Source organism: Aspergillus lucknowensis (genome assembly GCF_044049455.1).
Source record: "Aspergillus lucknowensis strain CBS 449.75 chromosome Unknown BJX67scaffold_40, whole genome shotgun sequence".
NCBI classification, from domain to species: domain Eukaryota; kingdom Fungi; phylum Ascomycota; class Eurotiomycetes; order Eurotiales; family Aspergillaceae; genus Aspergillus; species Aspergillus lucknowensis.
The window spans coordinates 1-20961 of NW_027263584.1; the positions used below are offsets into that span (position 1 = coordinate 1).

Below are 20961 nucleotides of genomic sequence, written 5' to 3' on the forward strand. Positions count from 1 at the left end.
AGATACAGTGGGAAAGCGAGCCTTCGGATCCTCATGATATGTATGACCAGTCGACGACTGCGGGCCACACAGCCCTGTGTAACACAACTTCCACGCCTCTCTCACGCATGACGAGAAACTAGAAAGAAAAAAGCAAACCCTCAGAGAGCCTCGACGGCCGATGGGCCGATGGCTGTGAAGTCAAAGAACCCATAGCTCCGTCAGCATCGGCAACCGTGGCATCGGCCCCCACGCAGGGAGCCAGCCCTTCGCGACAACCTTAAATCGATCGAAAGTTTTCGGCCGGGGGCCGAAAGTACGGCAGATCAGCGGGCCAGTCTCCCAGTTCAGAAGCTGTTGGCGACAATCGTGCCCAGAATATGGATATCGTCAATGCACGACGCCTCCTCGCCTGCACAGCGCTCCCCACTACCTGATCGATGAACACTGCGATCTGATCCTATTCGTTGGAAGTATCTGGGCGTCGAAGAGGGTACACTGTGTAAGCAAGACACTTCGTTTCTCATCCGCATTCGAGAAGAGAGACTCGTGTCCCGATGTCCCAACAGCCAGCCATCGCCAAGAGATCAACACCGCAACTTCGCCAGGAATAGAGTCATCCGCCCCAATGCAGCGGCATTCTCGGACCGAAATAACTGTCGGCAGCAGGGTGCATGGCTGAGTCTGCAGAGGTGTCCGCCACGTGGACCTGCTGCTGTTCGTCGAGTGGACACGAAGAGAGTGAGACGTGGTGCAGTCAATACTCCCTCCCGTCGTTGAAGACCCATGGTTTGGAGCATCTCAGCCTTGTAGGACGTTCGGTCGAGTCAGAGGGAGAGTGCAAGGTTACGGTGGATCTGTGAATATCGTTACTCAGGGTCGAAATGGCTTTTATTAAGGTTTTATCAAGTTTAGAAAGTGGTAGTGGTCTCAAATTGACATCTCAATGCATCGATACAGCTCAGATATACGCTTTCGCATCATGGATAAAGATACGCAGTAGATTCTACTCATCAAATTAAAACTCAGCCCCGGATCCTGCAAAACCGAAGCCGCAAGTTCCGCGCATAAAGCGGACCAGCCTGTAGAATACCAACTCATCAGCCACATCCAGGTCATAACCCACTGGTAAACCTTGGAACTCACCGGCGTCATCCTCCTCACCCACAACGGGTCCACCTCCCACGCGGTCTCAAGCACCAGCTTCGCCAGGGTAACACGCGCCTCGAGCATGGCAAACTTCTGACCGAGACACGCTCGCCTTCCCCCGTGGAAACTAATGAAGCTCCCCCTCGCATTGGCCCGTCGGAAGAGCGCGTTGATCTCGTCCATCGTCGTGCCCCAGCGCTCCGGGTTGAATTCCTCGGCGGTCTCGCCCCAGAACTCGACGTCGCGGTTTGTCGAGTACGCGTTGTACCCGACGTATGTGCCCGCGGGGATGGGGATTTTGCCACCTAGCAGGACTGGGTGCGTTGTGCGGCGGTTGATGAGCTGGGAGATTGGAGGGTAGAGGCGAAGGGATTCGTAGATGACTGCTGTGAGGAGGGGGAGGGATTGTAGGTCTGCGTATGATGGTTCTCGCGTTCCGAGGGAAGAGAGTTCGGTCCGGAGTCTTTCTTGGGTGTCCTACATGGCTCTGTCAGTTTCCCAAGTAAGGTTGGCTCATTTACTTTCCGGGGAGGGGGTACCGTGTCCTCAGCGAGCAGGAATAAGGCGGAGATCAGCAGAAGCTGGGGATTCTCATGACCCGCGAGAAAGGCACTGATCATGTTGTGCTGGAGCTGCTTCTCAGTGAGAATGCCCGTCTCAAAGGCGCTGAGGAGTCGACAGCCGAGATTCTTGTGCTTGTGCTGTCCCTTCTCGTGGCAGGTTGAGTGGCCGCTCTGGACGGTCCGGCACAGCTCGTCAGTGAATTCGCGGACGACCTTCCTTGCCTCTTGTCGAGTGGGTAATTTGAGATGATCGAGGAATGGGAAGTTCAGGAAGACTGGATCGAAGATTTTCGGCTTGATTCGCAGTTGAAAAGCGTGCAGTGGTGCATTTGGGCTTTGCAGCGTCTATACCTGTCAACATCGTCTCTAAATCAGGGTTACGAGACATACCTCGAAGGTCGATCCGAGCAACACCTCCGAGAGATTCGCCAGCGTATAGCGCTGGAGAATCGGGTTCACATTGACAGCACCCTCAGCTGCCTGCGTCTCGTCAAGAAGCCGGACAAGCAGGCTCGCGTTGCTCCAGACCCGCGCAGGATCATAGTCCTGCTGTAGCCCGGGTTTAAAAATCGAGGCGTAGAGCTTCCAGTTCTCGCCGTGGGCGCTGATGATGTTTTCCCCGGTGTACTCGGCCAGAACTCCATGTGGGATCTTGACTTGATTCCCGCTCTTCGCGTAAATGTCTTCGTTCTTCAGCACTTCCGCGATGTAGGCTGGTTTGCGGACGAGGATGTTCCAGCGTCCGCCGAAGAAGAGCTTCACTGCGCCGGACTCTGTGAGCGGGCGTTCGAGGTATTTCCGGTACAGGTCGACTTGATCGTTGTCCCTCACGAGGGGCAGGAGAGCATAGTAGAATGGAATAGTCGGGATGTCCTTGGGGAAGTGGCTCGGTGGAGTGAAGAGATATACCAGCACCGCGGTGGTGATGCCTATCAGGGCGACGAGGAAGACGCAGATTGTCAACAACATGGTGTTGAGGTTCGATCTTCTCTGATAGCTTAATCGATGCTCTCGAGTTGAAGATCGCGATCCACAAACATAAAGGAAATTCCAGACCTTGTGGAAGAAAAAGAAAACAACCCTAATCGCGAAGCCACTCTGATCGGGCAACAAGATGTAAAACTCCGCCCCGTTGCCACGTCTCCCAAAATAATCACAGCAATCTTGCAGAATTATTTCTCTAGAATTCGGCTCGATTGCGCCGCCCGATCCATCTCACTTCTGGCGATCACGGCGCTGTTGGATGCATGTCAGCTTGAGACCCCTGCGCATGTGGTCGAATCAGCCACGACCAGCTGGGATAACAGCGTGAACCCCCTACGCTTTGGATTTGCCAAGGGAGTGCAAGGGCAGAGTCTATAAAGATGGACGATCGAGTCCACCCTCATAAGCATGTCGAGTCACTTCTCTGCAAAGTCAGCGTAATCTTATCTTGCGTGATATTGATACCTTACTTCTTTACAGGATGCCGTCGATCAATCACGGCACCTCCGTCTACCACCATGTGGCCGGGATGTACCTTCGTGATGAAAGCGGCTCACTGCTCGTTTCTGAAGGCAGACATGCTGAGCACATTCGTTCATGCTGGTCTGATATACGGAAGCGTATTTTCTCGGATGCGGAGCCCTCTGAGTCAACAGAGCTCCCCTCTGGCAAAGTCATCAAGACGATCCAAACCACACTTCCCTTCCAGTCAGGCTTGCTTGAAGAGCCACATACCTTCCGAATCCGCGAGCTCCAGGAGCCCAGCTGCACTCCCGTCCGTGGAATCCTTCTCTCCAAACCCTCTCACAACAGCCTACAGCCAGCCTTCTGGGACTGGGCGAAGACATTCCTCCTCCTCCAAACCCGGCTCCTCACAACCAGTGGCAGCCACCCCTCAGACTCCCCAGACCCAGAGTGTCTCAAGACCGCCGAGCAAATCGCCGATCTTTTCGAAGAGACCCTCAAAAACACAAGCCAGGACGACGCATGGCTCACCGGCGGTGGCCGTCAGCACTTCATTAACAAGACCTACCCCTTCATCAAGGACAACCGGAAAATCCAGTTCTGCCTCCCAGCATTCCCATGCAAATCATCGAATCCCGAAAAAGTCGCGGGAAGGTTCCCGGATGCAGCCGAGTATCATGCCCTGCAGCATCTTCATGCCTTCGTGGAGCAGGTTTGCGCCATTTATTCCCGCGGCGCGACTTTGTGGATCATCAGCGATGGCCATGTCTTTTCGGACTGCAGTGAGGACCTTCCACCTAACCTGACCGTCCATAACAAATGCTAACGTGCTACAGTTGGCGTCGACGACGCTACCGTGGACGAATACGGCCACACTCTCGCAACCCAATACAGCCTCAGATCCCAATCCCGCAACAACCTGATCCAATTCACCGGCCTCGAGGACCTCTTCTTTTCAGACCCTGAGGCAACATCCACGTTCTCGCCACAGATGCTCGACACGGTCTCAATACCCCAACCCATCGAGACTACACGCACAGAGAGCGCACAGAAATGCCGTCTTCTCCTCGAGAAAATCGGCGGAATCGACCGTTCGCACCTTCGGGGGTTGATTGCGCAGAAGGACCCGGGCACGATCAAGCTGTACCAGGGGCAGTCGCGGTTCATGCTTGAGGATTTGGCGGGGCATTTGGCGGCCCTCGGGGCCGGGATGAAGCAGAAGAAGCGGATTGCGAGTAGTGTTGCTGCTGAGATGATTGCCGTAAGTCATCCTCTATCATCGATCTGCACCTTGCATTGCGATGAGGCATTGTTAACCCATCCATCTAGAGGAACCACGCCTACTCAAACCTCGTCGAGCTTCTCTTCCCACACCATATCCGCCTCTCCATCCACGCGTATGGATTCCCTTTCCCTAACTTAACCGGGTTCATCAAGGCTAACATCACACGAAACAGCCACTCCAACAGCGGCCCCAAATTCGGCATCCGCCTCTTCCCCAAGGGCACAGTTCACCCAGCCCAAGACCGCAAATCGCTTATCTCCATGTCCGAGAACTCCAGGCCAGACTACGAGTTCCAGATCCCGACGCCATGGCATAACTGTCTGGCCAAGGTCGAGGGGAGCGATACTTTGCTCTTGACGAGGACTGGTATCGCGAGAGATGCGGTTAACATGGGGCTTTTTGAGGGTGAGTGGCGCGATGGAGCCGACAGGGGGTACTTTGCGCTGAGGAGAGTCAAGGAGGAGGAATCAAGAGGGGAGTTGGAGCAGATAGAGGTACAGAAAGCCGAGAAGACCAGGTATGTGCCTGGGATGGTTGGCAGGTGGTGGGTTCTGGGGTCGTTGCTGTGCAGCAATATTCTCGGGTTTTTGAATGCCATGTGGGCTGCGCTTTGGAAATATTAGCCCTTGTTGTCCTGCTTGGGGTGAGGAGAGCATTTAGGATTTTTGTATCCAGTTGTTATTGTATGTATACCAGATAAGATTGACACACATTGGTGTGGGTTGTTGGAGAGTGAATCTCCGTCACCTTCTTACTCCCTTACTGCTTGGCTTCAGATACTTCTGCAAAATGACGATCTTCTGCTTTGATCTCATTTCTCTCTCTGACCCAGGCAGGACATGCTCTCTGAATCCTGGCATTTACAACCTTGGAAAACATAATCCCCGTTTCAATGGTTGGAGTCGACTCCCAAAGAGGAATTTTGGAGAGAAATCTGGGCGCTTCGATCCTGTCAATGGCGCTGCAGTCACGTCAACGCCCCTGCGGGGAAGGACAGGCGCGATGTTGATAACGTTTCTGTTGCCGCATGCCGCCGAGAAGATCACCTGTGCGCGCTTTTATTTGTTTGATCTCCTCGAGTCTGGGGGCGGCCACCTGATAAGCTATCACTTGGCGGCGCTAGCATCGCCTTCTCCTCCCTTTTTCGGCAAGATCCGGGCCACGCGGTTCAGGTGAGAGAGGCGTCTTATCGGACGCCAGGACCGCAGCCTGTATCGAACAGTCGTTCGAGGAGCCGCGAAATGCATATAAGACAGTGATTCGAACTCTGTCGAGTCTCATTCTTCGACACCACACCACGCGATGGAGAAAAACGCCCACTCTGTCGATGGGAGCCCCGTCACTCCTGACGAGGGCACCATGTCGCCGTATAACCAAACTAAACGCGGGCTGTCATCTCGGCATGTGCAGTTGATGGCCATAGGAGGGTCCATTGGAACCGGGCTCTTCGTTGGTATCGGAGCGTACATGCGCGATTCTGGCCCTCTGTCTGTCGTCCTAGGATATCTGTTGTATGGATTTTTGTTCATCTGGCCTTGCTATCTGTGCGTGGGAGAGATGTGTGCATACCTGCCCATTCGAGGTTCCATCTTCGAGCTGGCCACACGATACGTCGATCCTGCATTTGGATTCGCCATGTAAGGCCTATCGTCCTCCCGCCCCTTCCTGTGACCTTAACTAACGAATCTAGGGGCTGGGTGTATTTCTATGCAGGCGTGATGCTGGTCTGCGTCGAATACTCCGCTGTAGCCACCGTAATGCAGTACTGGACGACAAGCGTCAACCCAGCAGTCTGGATTGCCATGGCCATGGTCGTCTGTCTTATCTTGAACATTGTTGCCGTCGAGTGGTACGGTGAGAGCGAATTCATCATGGCATCGACCAAAGTGCTCCTCATCATCGGCCTCGTCCTCCTCACCTTCATCACCATGGTTGGCGGGAATCCCAAGCATGACGCCTATGGCTTCCGCTACTGGACCGATGGTGTAATGTACGAGTTCTATACCGACGGTGATACTGGCCGATTTCTAGGGCTTTTCAACGTCATGGTATATGCTGCCTTCTCTGTGGCCGGTCCCGACCTGCCATCTCTCGCAGCAGGAGAGATCCAAAACCCACGGTACACCATCCCGCGCGTGTGCAAGATGATCTTCTGGCGCATTGTTGGGTTTTATGTGATCGGAACCCTTGCTGTTGGAATCATCTGCGACTCCCACGATCCCCGTCTAATCAGTGCGATTGACAACGGAGAGGCGGGATCCGCCGCCTCGCCTTGGGTCATCGGCATCGAAAATTTGGGTATTCGTGGTCTACCCGATCTCATCAATGTCCTCATTCTATTCTCTGGCTGGTCTTGCGGCAACGCGTACGTGTACGGCTCGAGCCGTACACTGTACTCGCTAGCGAAAGACGGGCAGGCTCCACGGTTCCTCCTGAAGTGCACCAATTCTGGCGTGCCGGTATATTGCGTACTTCTTGTTTCGCTAATCACCTGCATCACCTTCATGGTAGCTGACAACTCATCAGTCGAGGTGTTTTATTGGTTCATCGACCTCACGACCTGTGGACTGGTCCTCACCTATACATGCATGGTGGTAGTTTTCCTCGGCTGGTATCGAGCGCTTCGTGCTCAGGGGATCGACCGCAAGACATCCCTCCCATGGGCGGCACCACTCATGCCGTACTGGGCCATTCTTGCCCTCATAATTGGGTCTTCCGTCACATTTTTCAACGGCTTCACCGTCTTCTCCCCATGGAGTACGCAGGGCTTCGTCACGTCATACTTCGGAATTGGGTTCTTCGTTGTTATGTTCCTTTTCTGGAAACTATGGCATAAGACATCTTTTGTCGACCCCGCGACGGCCGACCTGCTTTCCGGTAAGGCTGAGGTCGATGCAGAGTGCCGGATTTGGGAGGACGGTGGCCTTGAGGAGAGGCGCAAGGCAGAGCTGGCACAGATGCACTGGGCTCGTCGGTGGTGGGAGAGGATGTGGTAATAGAAGAGGATTGCTTCATCGATAATGATAAACTTTTCTTCGAATTTAAACTCTAGTCCTCTTGAAGAATGCTCAGTAGCCACAGGAAGACGCGAAACACACAGAGAAACCCTTCCCATCCGAGTGACCACCCCAGGCACATGATCCTCATGCTTCCCCTTTCCCCCTTTTCTCCCACCAGTGCAAACCAGTCTTCCTTTGTACAACGTGCTCTCGTCCTTCAAACCCTCCTATCCACAACTACCTCTTCCTATAACCCTTTTATCGGACGCAGGAAGCCGCAACTGACCACCGTACGGACTTGTGCCGATCCACATCCCACACCTCCCTCCAAACACAACTCCCAACCAACCCTTCAATGGACCACGAATTAAATGCAATCAGAGTCGAACCTCTCGAGGTGTTGGCAAAGGCAACTCTTATCAATGGATCGTAACTGCTCAGAAAAGGAGTCCTGCATAAGAGCGGTCGTGAGTAGCATTGTGGGCTGCATTACAATGCCGAGCATTCGGAGGAGCTATTCTGTGATATGCTGTCCGGGTGCGAGGCGGATATCAAGCGGCTGACGAACATCAACGTTTGACTCACAGGTCGCTTTCCTGGCGCTCTTGAGTTTGAGGCCTTGTGGACTCTACGGTGTATACTATGCATTAGCCCCCGCTGTTCCAAGGTGGAAGCTGATTGTTTTCCCGCCCGCAAGATTCCCGACTTGAGTGAACAGGAAATCCAAGCCAACTTGGAGCGCAAACTGGCCCTAACCCTGCGACAGAAGAGCCAGTGACACATGGACATGCAAACCACATGGCGATAGACTTTGGATACCAGTCCCTCTCCCGCCAGGAGTGTGGCACCCAGCAAATGTTTACAAATCTCGCAAAGTCGCTCGTGGATGACGCACATCTCAAAAATGATTCCAATCGGGAGTAAACAACTGCATCCGAAGATCCGATAAGACGGCCTCATTCGCGCTTTTCTCAAACATGGTATCTACTGAAGGTATCATTGCTCTCTCTTGTCCGGAGACCTCGGTTGCGTCTTATTCAGCAGGTTGCTGTGACCGATGCTGCGTGAGAGCCATGCCTGTCGAAGAATGGTGTCACGTACCAGTCCAACTATTCTGGTGTTGCGACGTATCTGCACGAGATGAGTCTGGGAGCTCCTGCGGGAGGAAAGGATGAGAGGGCTTTGCAGGCTCTCCACCAAGCAGTTTGCAGTCAGAACATCCACTCAAAGCCCGAGTAGTTTTTCCAAGGTTAAATCCATTCGCCGGAGATTACGTTGCCCCTTGCGTTGGGACGGCGATGCCTGTGCTCGGAACTCGAATTATCAGAAGGATATAGCTCCTCTTGAAGGCGACACTTCCGAACTTGGCGGTCTTCCAATTCAGTGAGCCTCACGCAGCTTGCGGCCCCGAAGCTCACTGTATACATGTCAAATTACCTCGGCAACAGTAGAGCCGCATACGCTCGACCAAGAGGGAACACATCATTCATCAGACTCGGCTAGACGACCCATGTACGTCAACAGGCTCGACTGTATTCGCGTCCGCTGGATATCCAGTTCAAGATCCGCTGTCTGTTTCTTGGACGTTTTCGGAGGAGCGTTCCCATGCACAACGTGCGTCAATCCATTTACATGCACTTCTGGGTTTCTCTGGTCACAGAAAGCAATACCAAGTGTCTCTTTGGAGAGTGGGTAGAAGAACCGGTGCACACCAGAGCCCCATGCTCAGCAGAACGCTGGCAAAACTGTTCGTCACTTTCTGTCCAGCCTTGCTTTTTTTGGGGGGCGAAGGTGCCCAAAATGCTCAATTACCAATCCTCGCACGGCGGGACTCTGCAACAGGCACACAGAATGCTTCTGGATGGACGACGCCTGCACCGTGTCCACATGGAAGGTCGCGAATATCGAGAGGATGAAGGCTCACTGGTCCATCTTATGCAAGTCACTCGGAAGCGCAACGCTAACTCTGCATCTTGAAGAAATGGGGAAGGATAGCCCTTCCTAGCCAGGCCAATCATGGTTGAGCTGTCGTCGCGCAGTGGCGTGATTGACATTGCACTGGAAGATGAGCTGAATTTCCGTCTGGAGTTGCTTTGAACCATTTTCGGGACCTTGAGAATTATTTCAGAACTCTCGATGCTCCAACGGCACGATGAGTGCACCATCTCAGCTCTTGTGTCAGCGGCCACCGAGAGTGGTACCACATTGGCGGTTGGCCCGTCTGGGACGAAACTTTGCATCTGCATCTTGCGCTCGCCCAGCGCTAACTGCTGCAATCGGCCGTGCGTGTGACGCCAGTCCGTCGGAAGACGACATTAGCACCCGCAGCACATCCACATCGTGTTTGGGGGCGCATCGTCAAGCGTTTGTCGGAGAATTTCTGTCTGGAAAACTACTCTAGCAGGTGCAACCTTGGGTGAGCTCATGCTATATTCAGTGTTTCCGGAGTTTCCCCGCGAAGAGCAATGTCGCTCGCTTTACATTCGACCCTGTCGCAGTCGATCTCGCTTCCATGTACCAAATCAAGAAGGTCGCGGCATCAGTTCACACAGAATATGTGACGTAGAAATAAATTTGAAGAGGGTGAGAACGCCCCAAGACATGGCATCAATTGTCTTTGTCGCCCCCAGCGTGTGCATCCAATGATTTAGGCAAAACAACCATATCTTGCTCTGTCCCCTTCTGAACGCCGAGTGAAAGCTGAAGAAACTCCATGATCCAGCACTCCCATTGGAGATGATAATAAAAGTGTGCAATGAAAGCTGGGTTTTCGATCCGCGGTTCAGGAGGCTCACTGCAGAATCAGAACCCTGTTTAAGCATGAATTTTGGCAACTTTCGGGGGAAATCCGACTTCAACCGAGGAGATTCACTCAGAAATTTCAAACGACAATTCAAAACCAAAAATCGATGATTTGGGGCCATCCCTCCTGGAAGTGCAAAAGCGGAGGAAAGTTCAGCCTCTTCAGCTGGGCACCAGAGGAGATTTCCAGACAACGGCTGCATCTTTGATCCACACCACTCAAGCGAGAGAAGGTTCTCTCAGGGAGCGGGAGCGTGAGTTGTTGCAGCCAAAGGACATCCTATCTTTTCTTTTCTTCGACCTTGAATTTGCTGAGGAATATTTCTCCTGCAATCTGTGGACTCAGGCCTCGTCCTCGGGAGCTGAGCAGAGCCTGGGAGAATCCGACTCAAACAAGAAACCAACCCCAGCTGATGAGCGCCAAGTTCTGGTCTCTCGGTCGAAGGATGAGCGCACATGTTTCCTTGACGGAGGACACAGATCCGACATTTTGTCCAAAAAGTGCGGAACCGGGATCCCATTTGCGCCTGCATTATTCCTTCTGCATCCGAGAATCGGGCGATTTGGCTCGCATGTGCGCGGCAAACACTCATTATTCGAAAAGCGTTAAAGCCGTTGACGAGGGCGGCGAATCCATGCATTGTGGAAATGTGGCCCGTTCCCAGATTTTCGCGCCCCATCGCTCAAGCGGATGGAACTTTGGATTTGGAAATTTCTGGGGGAACAATTTCCAAGCGAACGAAGAAGAACAATGATGCGAATCTTTTCGACCGTGGTTCGACAGGCCACATCCTGGAATGTTTGAACAGGTCTCTTTTTGCGACAAAGCGGGCCCCCAAATTGGAAGGGACACGAAGCCTTCATTCGTGAATCAAACCCCACCCCACAGCAAATCGATGGACGGCGATTGGCACAGACGTTGGGTCCATGAAAATCCCCCACATCAACCTGAAGCTGCTCTCCCCAGAGTCTCCACAAAATGGATGATGCTCCGGCTTCCGTCTCCAAGTTCGTTTCGTTCCGTCTCTGGAGCGTCGCCCTTTTTTCGCCGAGTTGTTTGAATTCCATTGATTGGGGCTAAACAATGCGGCGCCAACCGCCACTGTTCGAGAAGCCGTGGCTCGTGGCTCGTGGCTCCAGAGCCAGACTCCAGTCTCAGGAACGGGATTGCCAACCCGCCAGCAAGCCTGGAGATGCAGGGCGGTGGCCTCGGTCATCCTCATCCCTGCAAGCGGTCAAAGAGGTGGAACAGAACGTCAACGATGGCAACAATGGCCCACAACAAAGCGCGAGAATCGTCGTCAACCGCACAAGAACCACATGAAAGAAGCCAGCCACTCTTCAGACAACTCGTTGTCCATCTCAACAGGTCGGAGATCTGCGAGCAACAGAGGCAGGTTTCCACCTCGGTCTCTGAACAAGCAGGCTGAGAGCGGGCGGGTTCCGCGGTGCTGGAGCTGCACCAAAGGCCGAGCTCGAGCTCTGGAGTTTCCGCCGATAATCCACAGGTTGAGCTCTGTGAGCCTGGCGCTCATCCCAAGATTCTTCTGCAGGCCTCTGACTTGAAAATGTTTCCTGACCTGATAAACCCGTCCAGCCCGAAATCTTCAAGTCGCATGTCCTTCCGTCCCTTCCAGAGCTCTGGTGCGTGGCTTTTGAGAGATCATCCTCTCGGACTTGATTGAGTTCTGGAAGCAGCTCTTATTGGCTAAAAGGGTGGCACAGACCCGAGGGCAGCTCCCCCCGTGACTGCGATGTGGGGCAGCTCCTTGGCGCTGGCCCAGTCGTGGCCCATGCTCGGTCTCCATCGACCCGTCTGCCCTTGCATGATTGGCTGTAAGCTTCGCAGTTTTTCCCGCGACAGTCACCGGGGTAAACTGGAGTGTCTCTCCAGTGCTGCCTCTCTGCCTCTTTCCCCAAAACGGAGGTAACGTGCAGCACTTGTAACTCCATCGCCTCCTGCGCCTTGGGAAGCTCAGCGCTGCGACGGAAGCGACGAGCACAGCAATCCGACGGTTGGAGGAACATTGACATGCTCACTTTTCACGGTTGAATCCAGCAGCCCCTGCTCCATCACTCTCGTATTATTATTCGCCCTCTGTCCCCCCAGCAATCTTAGGTAACTCCCGCCCATCTCAAAGAACAAACTCACTTTCTCTGAGTCGCTCTTCCTCTCTCCTCCTTCCTCAGGCTTGCACCTCGCCCAAGCTGTTTTCGAGCCTGTCTTTCTTCTTCACTCGCTCTTCTTAGTCTCTTGCATTCCGGAGGGCGCGCTCACCAGTCCCGCCTCTTATCATCATTTGACTCCAATTTCCCCTATCGATACGCCCCTCGTTCCGGCGATCTTTCCGGACTCTCCATTGGCAGCCGTCCACCGATATCTGGTTCACTGCTCCATCCCAGCCTCTGAGATTCAGTGACCAGACGGCGGTCCAAAACCACCGCGCACACTTTGGTCCATTCGCTGAGCCCGTCGTCATTTCCAAAAAGTGAGTCGGTGGTGGCCGTCTTGGGTCCCCTGGGTCCTGGACACTTGGAACCTTTCGACCCCCTGCTGACTACAACCGCGCTCCAGTCCGCGGTCGAACCCCCGAACTTCAGCAACCTCAGACCCTCCAGGAACATCTCGCCACCTCTCCTTGCACCCTATTTCAGCGCCTTTCCATCCCGCTTCCCGAGTTAATTTAAGCATATTCTTATCTCTGCCATTCACGAGCTTAACCTCGAGGATAATTGCCTGTCACTTCTCGCTGTCAGTAACTCGCATCTCCCTTGTCTCGCCCCAGCTGCCTCCCATCCGCCCGGGCCCGCACTCTCCCGAGCTTCCGCCATCATGGCCATGAGTCCTCGATCCAATCGTTCTAGAGTCGCCTGTTGATGAAATTCAAGCTAATATATCACTCTGGATTAGATATCGTCAATGTTGGCGTGATATTTCCCCCCGCATCCCAACCCTGAGCGCCTCCAACGACACCAGTCTGCGAACTGGTCCGTCCTTCCTTTCCGGATAGCATGTTAATAGGCCCAATGGTGGACCAGAACCGGGGCACCAGCCCAAAAATAGACGAACTCGCCAGTATCTCGGAGATCCCCGCAAACATGACAGGTGTGTGCCTTGCCAGGAGTTTGTCGGTGATTTCTAACAGCCAGCAGTGTCGAAAGACAACGCAAAGAAAGACTCGGCCGTTAATGCCGCGAACGTACCTCCCCCCAAAACTGACAAACCACGTCCGCATGGTTGTACGACATGCGGTCGGTCGTTTGCCCGGTTAGAACATTTGAAGCGTCACGAGCGTTCACACACGAAAGAGAAGCCATTCGAGTGTCCCGATTGTGCTCGTTGCTTCGCTCGGCGTGACCTTCTTCTAAGGCATCAGCAGAAACTGCATATGACCACCACCCCGTCGTCAAGACCCAGGAATGCTCGAAGAGAAAGCACAGGTGCTGCCGGGGCCGGAGCGAACCGCGTGCGCAAGAACTCCATCGCCAGTAACTCCAGTAACATGCGCCCTCGAGCAAATACCATCAGCCATATCGACGGCGCCTCCTTGGGGCTCGTCAATAACCCAGACGTGGGACCGGGAGCAGCCGGTCATTCTGGCCATGCCTATCACCCAAGTCTCAGCTCTTCCGTCGGCTCGAGTATCGATTACCGGGGTTTCTCCTCGAGTCACCAGCCGCCAGTGAACGGGCTGACGAAATTGGAAACAAGTGGGTTGCCTATGGAGCTCTCGGGAGGATTACGCACCGCCCCTGTCTACGGCAGCTTCGAATTCGGTAGTCTCCCGGAGTTTATGGGCCACGGCAGTACCATCAACCCAGCTCAGCTCCACTTCGGAGGCTCCCCGCAACCGTTCGGGAACGACGCCCCCTCATCTCCTTACGGCACCCACCATTTACCCCCTACCACCGACGCCATCATGGAGGATGATTATCAATTCGATTGGATGCAGAGATTCGACCCATCACTGCCTATGGGTAAGAACAATGAGTCTGCAATCGACGAGTCCTCGCCGTCTGCCATGAGCACAGGCAGCCAGAGTGGCATCAGTGAACATATGATGGATGGAGCCAACCAATTTTCAATGTCCTCTGTGAGCTGGCAAAATCAGTTCTCACCTCATCCAACGACGTCGGCGAACCAATTTGTCGATTATACCCCACCCACCTTTAATGATCTAGGCGTCGCACCGGAAACTGTGTCTCCCAAATCCCTGATGGCGCAAAATCCGTTCGCTGAAGCCTATGCCACTCCTCCGTCCATGACTTCGGTGGGCCAGCCCATGCTGGGAGCACATTCGCAGAGCAGTATGTTTTCATCCTCCATGGCAACAAACGGAGAATCTCCTAATCCTTTCAACTTGCCTTTTGCGAATAGTGCCGTACGAACTCACCATGCCCCAGCCTCAACCGATACCTTTACAGACTCCACGCGACGGGCTTTACTAGCCAGCATGGCGCAGCCTACCGGTTTCAATCACCGCAAATACTCTCAGCCAGCCACCGGAATGACTCAATATCGCGATCTCTACTCCCGCTCTTCCTCTTCTCTGAACTCCGCCAGCCAGCTCCCCAGCACTCCAGATATGCAGCGCTTTATTTCCGCATACATTACGTATTTCCATCCACACTTGCCATTCCTCCACGTCCCCAGTCTTAATTTTCAGGCACCTGAATACACAAACAATCTTCGGACCCCCAGCGGGCATCTCAATCTCAGTTCCACCGGTGTCGTCGGGGGTGGAGGGTGCCTGATCCTCTCGATGGCGGCCATTGGGGCCCTGTACGAATTCGACACAGCGTCTTCAAAGGATCTTTTCGAAGCTTCCAAGAAGATGATTCAACTCTACCTCGAAGAACGTCGGAAAGCCGACCTATCTACGGCTGTTTCTCGGCCGAGTAACGCACGCGACAACTCTGTCCATAACACCCCATTGTGGCTGGTCCAGGCGATGTTACTCAACGTGATCTATGGTCACACATGTGGCGACAAGACGTCCGCTGATATTGCAAGTACTCACTGTGCAGCGTTGGTCAGTCTTGCACGAGCGGCTGAGTTGACTCGCCATATCGATGCGAAGGACCTTCCGCAAGACTACTTGACCGCCGGGTTATCTGGTGGAAATGAGTCCCAAAGGCAGGATCCAGAGACTGATGCGTGGTGTCAATCATCTTTTGGTCAACCGAAGGAAAGAAAAGACTGGCTGGATTGGAAGATTGTTGAGGAGCGAAAGCGAACGCTCTTCGCCATTTTCACGGCCTCCTGCTTCCTTGTATCCGCTTATAACCATGCACCTGCTTTGACGAACTCGGAGATTCGTCTGGACTTGCCATGCGAAGAGGACCTTTGGGCAGCGGAGTCACCGCAAGCGTGGAGGAAGTTGGGCCACCCTACCTCGAAGAAAACGGTGTCTTTCTCATTTGCACTCACAACGCTTTTGACTGCCGGCCGACGAACGCAGCATGGCACCAATATTCCCGCCGATGGTTCAAATCGTAGCGACTTGCGGCCGAGCACATTTGGCTGCTTCGTGCTCATTTATGCTCTACACAATTACATCTGGGAAACACGCCAGCGCCATATGGGTCGTCAATGGACTGCGCGAGAGACGGATGCAATGCGAGCACATATAGAGCCCGCTTTACGGGAATGGCAAACTGCATGGACCACCAACCCAGTGCACAGTTTGGAACGACCGAATCCCTACGGAGCCGGTCCCCTCTCAGCGGATAGCATCCCATTGTTGGACCTCGCGTACGTTCGCTTGTACGTCGACCTTGGGCGCTGCAAGGAAGCTTTCTGGCAACGAGATTGGAATGCTATGGCAGACGAATTGGCGCGTGGAACGGACATGGACAATGCTATCGATGTCCCGTCAGATGTCTTGGACCCTTCGATCAGGGAAGAGGCGGTTCGGTTGGACGTCCGACGTGACTCGGTAGCCGATCTAGGTGTTGGCGAACTTGCCATATCGCAGGCCCCAACGCAAGACCTGCCGATGCAGGCCTTACTAGGCGTATACCGTCCCGGGCAGACCAAACGTGAAAAGCTTCTACGCAGAGCAGCATGCTACGCTGCGGACTCGTTCGCGATGTCCGACCAACTCGGCAACACCTTCGCCGACTTCACCTGTCGAGAATTACCCATCCAAAGCGCCATGTGTACCTTTGACTGTGCGGAAGTTCTAGCCGAATGGATCACAACAGTCCAAGAGCGTGTCGGACCGTACCTAGGGATCTTAGGTCGTGACGAGATCGATCTCGCACAGGCTGCTGAGAGTATGCTCCTCGAGGACGAAGATTGCAAGCTGATAGAAAAGACTCGCGATATTCTTGCTAGTATTGAAGAAAAGATGCAGAAGGATGTACAGAACGGAGTGAACGCACCGGGCATAAATGTATTACAACGATTGTCGAGCAGCGCGGAGGGAGGTTATGGCTGCAAGATCCTCGTTGCAACCGCCAGCCTCCTTGATAGGGCTTCTGTGTGGCCAGGTTAGTACTTTCCTCGTTACTCAAGTCTTAACCTTCCTATTACTAACCGATGTCTTAGTGATGAAACTCATGGCTCGCTCTCTCGAGTCCCAGGCGATGCGGTTAAAGGAGCGCGCAGAGAATTCAGCCATGGGCAAAATTCATTGATCCCAAGTCCTAGATTTCGTGTGCATTCATTCCCTGAGGCGGTGTTATTTGGACACACAGACTTCGAATACGACGAGGTCATACAACCTCTGGTTAGCGATATCACTTTCTTCCTCTTTAGACAAGGCGCGGAGTTTGGCACAAGACGCAAGTTAGATTCAGCCCCATCCATACCGACCGCCGTCTTGCGGACACGAAATTCGTCCTGCGCACGACCCACCACCGCAAGATTATCCATTCGACATTCACGCCTACCTTTTTTGCCATCTCCTCCCCATCTTCTGCTGCGACGACAAACATATTTGTTACATTTACTTGCCAGGCTGATCGATATTGTACCATTTTCCGTTGCACCTAGACGCGCTGTTATGCTACACCGGTGTTTTGTTGCCCGCCATGACCACTTTTCCACATTCCTCTTCCCGATTATGACGCCCTATCACTATGTCTTCGGCTTCGCCTTCGCCTTCATCTTCCTCTTGTCCTCCCCTCTACGTTATATTTTTATTTACCCTAATCGTTTTATTCTCATGGCATGTGTGTGCTATGATTGTGAAGACTTACGTTCATGTTTATGCCAACGCTGATACTGGTACTGATGCTGCATGTACCCTTAAAATCTATTGTGATCAATCTGCTTGCTGTGCTTTGGTGGGAATACTATGCGCAACACGATCGATATGGATCAGTGGATGGATTGAGCAAGCATGGTGTCCCGCGCTGGTACGGCGGCTATGCTCAATGGGATTGATACACAAGGAGACGGAGACGGCCATTGATAAATTATATATTTCCGCATAGATATCTATATACTGAGTTTGTACATATTGAGTCAGAGTCGGAGTCAATGGCAGTGGTTTCCCACATTTACTCTTTGTTCCTTTTTGTTGCCTGTCTAACTTAGATATCGGACGGTGTTGTAGTGGTAAGTACGATTGGGCCATCGGCGCCTTCATTCTACTTTTATATTCGGATGATACACAGCCGTAACCAAGGGGGGATATCCGTTTAAATGAGCAACCGCTCAAAGGTATACTTCCCAGCCGCCTTGCGCCGTAAGTACCCGATCTCACGCTTACTCCTCTGAACGACCTTCCCCTTCAGCACCTTAGTCTTGCTAACATCCTTCGCGGCCTTAAGCGAAAGTGGCAGTAACTTGCCACTTGCATCGCCCTCGCCCTCGCCATCTTCGTCATTCGCGCCGTATACGAGGAGATCTGCGCCGTTGAGTTTCTCGTGACGGATAGACGTTGACGAAGTAGCGTTTTCGTCGGCAGTTGAACCCGTGGTGAGGTGTTTTGTTGTTCGGACATCGACGCTAGTTGCGTATCGGAGATATTCTCTTAAAATCCCCGACAAGAACGTAGCTTCTTCGACGCCTGCAAGCGCGGCCGAGACTTCGGATTTCATTTCGGCGATGAGGGCAAGGTCCCGCAGGCCCATTGCTTCGGGGTCCGCGGCCAGATCTGATCTCGACGGAGTGACGGAGACCCAGCCTGAGGGACCAATTGCGTCGATGGAGGTGTTCAGGAGGTTGATTATTGTGTCGAGTGGGAGGGTGGGTGAGATTAGGTGCGGGGTTATTGGTGTTGGGGGGGTCTCCGTGAAGCGGGTTGTGTGCCCGCCTGTTGCTAAGGAGAGGCGGAGGTGGTGGATCGTGGAGATTATGTCTGCTCTTGTTAGGAGGGAACGGAGGGCGGCTGTTATTGTTTGGCTGGGGTGGGCGTGAAGTTTCAGGAGGGTGGTGTTGAGGCCTGTGAAGGTCGTATGGAGGGAGGCTTGGGATGTGGAACGAGACTCTGAGAGTGTATTCTTGGTTTTGAGGGAGACAGGGTTATCGTGCTTCGTTGCGTCCTCGCCGTTTGTCAGTGTTTTCAGTGATTCCTTGTCTTCTTCCATAGGGATGGTAAAGGAGCGCGCGGTGGTAAGAAATAGTTTCAGAGCATAGGCAAGTTCGTCCGCATTGAAGGCCGCAGGGCCTTGGAGGACGGTCACTAGACAGCCCAGCGAATGGTCAAAGTTTATCAAGGCCTGAGTGAAAGTGCCAGTGGGGAGCGTAGGGAGGATGCGAGGCTTGTAGGAGCGGCGAAGGGCGGCCTCGATGTTACCAGGGTACAGATATCCCAGCCGGACAAGCCACTCGCATGTGCGGGTCGGCCACAAAGTGACGGACATGTTGAAAGAGGATGATGCAGAGAGTTTATCATTGCTTGTCACGTCACCTTTCACAGAGAATATTAATGACAGCAAGAAGAGTACGACTTCAGCGTTGACGTATTGTTCCGGCGAGGGAAGGGAATGAGCATCCTCTCCACCAAAATAAGCCTGGACAACACGGTCAAATGTGGTGGCGTCCTGGCTGTCTGAGCATTTACGCAGATCGTGTGCAAACTTGTTCCACCTGTCCGTCTCTTCAGGGGAACCAAGACCCAAGGCCGCCTCGCCGTCCGTACGCTGCTTTTTCGGTACCTTCTCCCAGTGTGATCCCGTTCCAATGCCACAACCGATTGCATCTATCAACAGGCCGTCACGGGCCCGTTTCCCTGAAATTCCCGAAGTGCTTTGTGATCCAAGATCAAACGCCAGGAGAGAGCTGCCTTTCGTCGCAAGTACTATATCAAGCTTCGCAAAATAGCAGATAAACGTTGTGCGCCCATCAATAACAGCGGAAGGGAGGTTTTCGGTCACAATGCTGCGATGGATCGACTTGTACTGGGTATCGTATAAGGCGATCATAGATTTGCCTGCGCCGATTACGGAGTGGGGGGAGACACGCATAACGGAGGAAAAGTCTTCGCCATCGAGGAGGAGTTTCGAAGTCACCACGGGTGTGTATTGGGAAAGGTCAAAGTTAACGAAGCCTTTCTCGAAAGACAAGCTCAGTCCCGAGGAGCCAGAGTGAAATTGCCAATGCAGACGATTGCTTTCAATCTCCTCCCCATCAAGATCCGGAAGGCTGACCGTCAACAGATGCCGCATTCTTTGACTCTCGTCGGTATATCGGCCGTGAGAACGTGCGGGGACAGAGAATATCTGAATCTTGACTTCATTGAGACGAATGCGAGCAGTGTCAACTGGGTACGAAACGAATAACAAGATGGACGGCTCATCGCTTCCCGAGATTGCGGGCTCCGCGACCGCGAGAGAAGATATATCCGGTCGTCGCTTCAACAATGACTTCTTAGCGTCGTCATATTCAAGCAGAAAACATCCATGGACCTCGTGAACGGATCTGCCCTTAGCGAGTTCGGTGTGTTTCAGGCTCCATCGTTGGGTTTCGAGGTCAGACGATAGCCGTCGCACACGGCCGTCACGATGAACGGCCAACACATCAAATTGGTCTGTCTCTCCATCCTCCTCATCTGAGCCCGGTACAACGCCAATGAACACTGGCGGGCTGCTCGAATCTTCCACAACAAAAGTGGGGGAGGAAATGGTGGGTGCGCTTGCCCCGACTCCAGCGCTTTTCTCAATAAAGCCTTTTATTTCTTTTTTGGCCGCGACATAAGTTTGCCTCTTTACTCCCGATCCGTTCGGAAGTTTCTGGCGCAACGAGCACGGCCGACACGAAAATGACGATTGCGGTGGGACGGCATAGGAAGTTACCAGCTTTGGCGTTTGTATCTAGAATCTACAAGTCAGTATTAAACCAAAAGGATCGGCAGCTATACGTACGTTGTACAGGTTTACAGCTTCACCATCAACAGCGACAGCAACTTCGTATCTCTTGCGCTTCTTCGACTCGGCCAGGCTATAGACCTCGCCGATGTGAGTATTTCCCGTCGAGGCATGCAGAGGGCGCGGCAATTGAGCCAGGACAGAAGGTGGCTGCAGGTCCATGTCGAGCGAGATAGAATGGAGATGCCACCGGAGGGGAACGACTGTTGTCGCTGCTCAGTCGGACCTTCGCATGTTCCTCAAAAGATTCACTCGGGATTGCATCTCGAAAAATTTCCGGCCATATATTGTTCCGGTGCCGGTGCTATACCCTTTTCAATCTTAGAGCACTAGCCCATATTCAGTCTAGCCCGTATACATACCGTAAAATGACGTCCAGCAGGCGGACTCCTCGCGGCGGCAGAACGCGCGAGTC

At 53.3% G+C, this 20961-nt stretch overlaps 10 protein-coding genes across 10 annotated transcripts; 5 read left to right on the forward strand and 5 right to left on the reverse strand.

Annotated features, from left to right (window-relative positions):
- Window positions 1-910: 910 nt before the first annotated feature.
- xanG (cytochrome P450 monooxygenase xanG) lies at window positions 911-2908 on the reverse strand. Its single transcript, XM_071025713.1, has 4 exons — window positions 2082-2908; window positions 1668-2036; window positions 1126-1605; window positions 911-1061 (listed from the first exon to the last, which is right to left on the reverse strand). The coding sequence occupies exons 1-4, from the start codon at window positions 2658-2660 to the stop codon at window positions 1005-1007; spliced, it is 1485 nt and encodes a 494-aa protein (XP_070883402.1). The 5' UTR covers window positions 2661-2908; the 3' UTR covers window positions 911-1004.
- A 248-nt stretch (window positions 2909-3156) lies between these two features.
- On the forward strand, window positions 3157-5684 carry BJX67DRAFT_373818 (isocyanide synthase family protein; the record flags this gene model as incomplete). Its single annotated transcript, XM_071031450.1, has 5 exons — window positions 3157-3922; window positions 3977-4401; window positions 4470-4537; window positions 4598-4877; window positions 5598-5684. The coding sequence occupies 5 exons, from the start codon at window positions 3157-3159 to the stop codon at window positions 5682-5684; spliced, it is 1626 nt and encodes a 541-aa protein (XP_070883403.1).
- BJX67DRAFT_361123 (putative proline permease) lies at window positions 5462-7471 on the forward strand. Its single transcript, XM_071029834.1, has 2 exons — window positions 5462-6062; window positions 6116-7471. Exons 1-2 carry the CDS (start codon window positions 5728-5730, stop codon window positions 7419-7421), a joined length of 1641 nt encoding a protein of 546 aa, XP_070883404.1. The 5' UTR covers window positions 5462-5727; the 3' UTR covers window positions 7422-7471.
- A 39-nt stretch (window positions 7472-7510) lies between these two features.
- BJX67DRAFT_361124 (uncharacterized protein) lies at window positions 7511-7911 on the forward strand. The gene has a single exon (XM_071029835.1). The coding sequence runs from the start codon at window positions 7562-7564 to the stop codon at window positions 7793-7795; it is 234 nt and encodes a 77-aa protein (XP_070883405.1). The 5' UTR covers window positions 7511-7561; the 3' UTR covers window positions 7796-7911.
- Window positions 7912-9808: 1897 nt separating this feature from the next.
- On the reverse strand, window positions 9809-10630 carry BJX67DRAFT_219736 (uncharacterized protein). The gene has a single exon (XM_071025716.1). It carries the CDS (start codon window positions 10427-10429, stop codon window positions 9947-9949), a length of 483 nt encoding a protein of 160 aa, XP_070883406.1. The 5' UTR covers window positions 10430-10630; the 3' UTR covers window positions 9809-9946.
- BJX67DRAFT_219756 (uncharacterized protein) lies at window positions 10586-11420 on the reverse strand. Its single transcript, XM_071025717.1, has one exon. It carries the CDS (start codon window positions 11292-11294, stop codon window positions 10833-10835), a length of 462 nt encoding a protein of 153 aa, XP_070883407.1. The 5' UTR covers window positions 11295-11420; the 3' UTR covers window positions 10586-10832.
- A 424-nt stretch (window positions 11421-11844) lies between these two features.
- Window positions 11845-12401, reverse strand: BJX67DRAFT_219733 (uncharacterized protein). The gene has a single exon (XM_071025715.1). The coding sequence runs from the start codon at window positions 12258-12260 to the stop codon at window positions 11928-11930; it is 333 nt and encodes a 110-aa protein (XP_070883408.1). The 5' UTR covers window positions 12261-12401; the 3' UTR covers window positions 11845-11927.
- Window positions 12402-13253: 852 nt separating this feature from the next.
- amdX (putative C2H2 transcription factor (AmdX)) lies at window positions 13254-16868 on the forward strand (the record flags this gene model as incomplete). Its single annotated transcript, XM_071033503.1, has 3 exons — window positions 13254-13332; window positions 13380-16721; window positions 16780-16868. The coding sequence occupies 3 exons, from the start codon at window positions 13254-13256 to the stop codon at window positions 16866-16868; spliced, it is 3510 nt and encodes a 1169-aa protein (XP_070883409.1).
- A 222-nt stretch (window positions 16869-17090) lies between these two features.
- Window positions 17091-17773, forward strand: BJX67DRAFT_219684 (uncharacterized protein). The gene has a single exon (XM_071025714.1). It carries the CDS (start codon window positions 17313-17315, stop codon window positions 17667-17669), a length of 357 nt encoding a protein of 118 aa, XP_070883410.1. The 5' UTR covers window positions 17091-17312; the 3' UTR covers window positions 17670-17773.
- On the reverse strand, window positions 17735-20795 carry BJX67DRAFT_361131 (uncharacterized protein). Its single transcript, XM_071029836.1, has 2 exons — window positions 20544-20795; window positions 17735-20492 (listed from the first exon to the last, which is right to left on the reverse strand). Exons 1-2 carry the CDS (start codon window positions 20706-20708, stop codon window positions 17877-17879), a joined length of 2781 nt encoding a protein of 926 aa, XP_070883411.1. The 5' UTR covers window positions 20709-20795; the 3' UTR covers window positions 17735-17876.
- Window positions 20796-20961: the final 166 nt, after the last annotated feature.

What these genes read in the sequence shown, in the direction of transcription:
- BJX67DRAFT_219684 (XM_071025714.1), top strand. Translation starts at nt 17,313, where the DNA reads ATGTCTTCGGCTTCGCCTTCGCCTTCATCTTCCTCTTGTCCTCCCCTC.
- BJX67DRAFT_361123 (XM_071029834.1), top strand. Translation starts at nt 5,728, where the DNA reads ATGGAGAAAAACGCCCACTCTGTCGATGGGAGCCCCGTCACTCCTGAC. An exon ending in CCTGCATTTGGATTCGCCAT is followed by an intron (nt 6,063 to 6,115) that starts GTAAGGCCTATC and finishes TAACGAATCTAG; the next exon opens with GGGCTGGGTGTATTTCTATG.
- BJX67DRAFT_361124 (XM_071029835.1), top strand. Translation starts at nt 7,562, where the DNA reads ATGATCCTCATGCTTCCCCTTTCCCCCTTTTCTCCCACCAGTGCAAAC.
- BJX67DRAFT_219733 (XM_071025715.1), bottom strand. Translation starts at nt 12,260, where the DNA reads ATGTCAATGTTCCTCCAACCGTCGGATTGCTGTGCTCGTCGCTTCCGT.
- BJX67DRAFT_219756 (XM_071025717.1), bottom strand. Translation starts at nt 11,294, where the DNA reads ATGGAATTCAAACAACTCGGCGAAAAAAGGGCGACGCTCCAGAGACGG.
- xanG (XM_071025713.1), bottom strand. Translation starts at nt 2,660, where the DNA reads ATGTTGTTGACAATCTGCGTCTTCCTCGTCGCCCTGATAGGCATCACC. An exon ending in TGCTCGGATCGACCTTCGAG is followed by an intron (nt 2,037 to 2,081) that starts GTATGTCTCGTA and finishes TGACAGGTATAG; the next exon opens with ACGCTGCAAAGCCCAAATGC. An exon ending in GGGTGAGGAGGATGACGCCG is followed by an intron (nt 1,062 to 1,125) that starts GTGAGTTCCAAG and finishes GGTATTCTACAG; the next exon opens with GCTGGTCCGCTTTATGCGCG.
- BJX67DRAFT_219736 (XM_071025716.1), bottom strand. Translation starts at nt 10,429, where the DNA reads ATGCAGCCGTTGTCTGGAAATCTCCTCTGGTGCCCAGCTGAAGAGGCT.
- BJX67DRAFT_361131 (XM_071029836.1), bottom strand. Translation starts at nt 20,708, where the DNA reads ATGGACCTGCAGCCACCTTCTGTCCTGGCTCAATTGCCGCGCCCTCTG. An exon ending in AAGCTGTAAACCTGTACAAC is followed by an intron (nt 20,493 to 20,543) that starts GTACGTATAGCT and finishes TGTAGATTCTAG; the next exon opens with ATACAAACGCCAAAGCTGGT.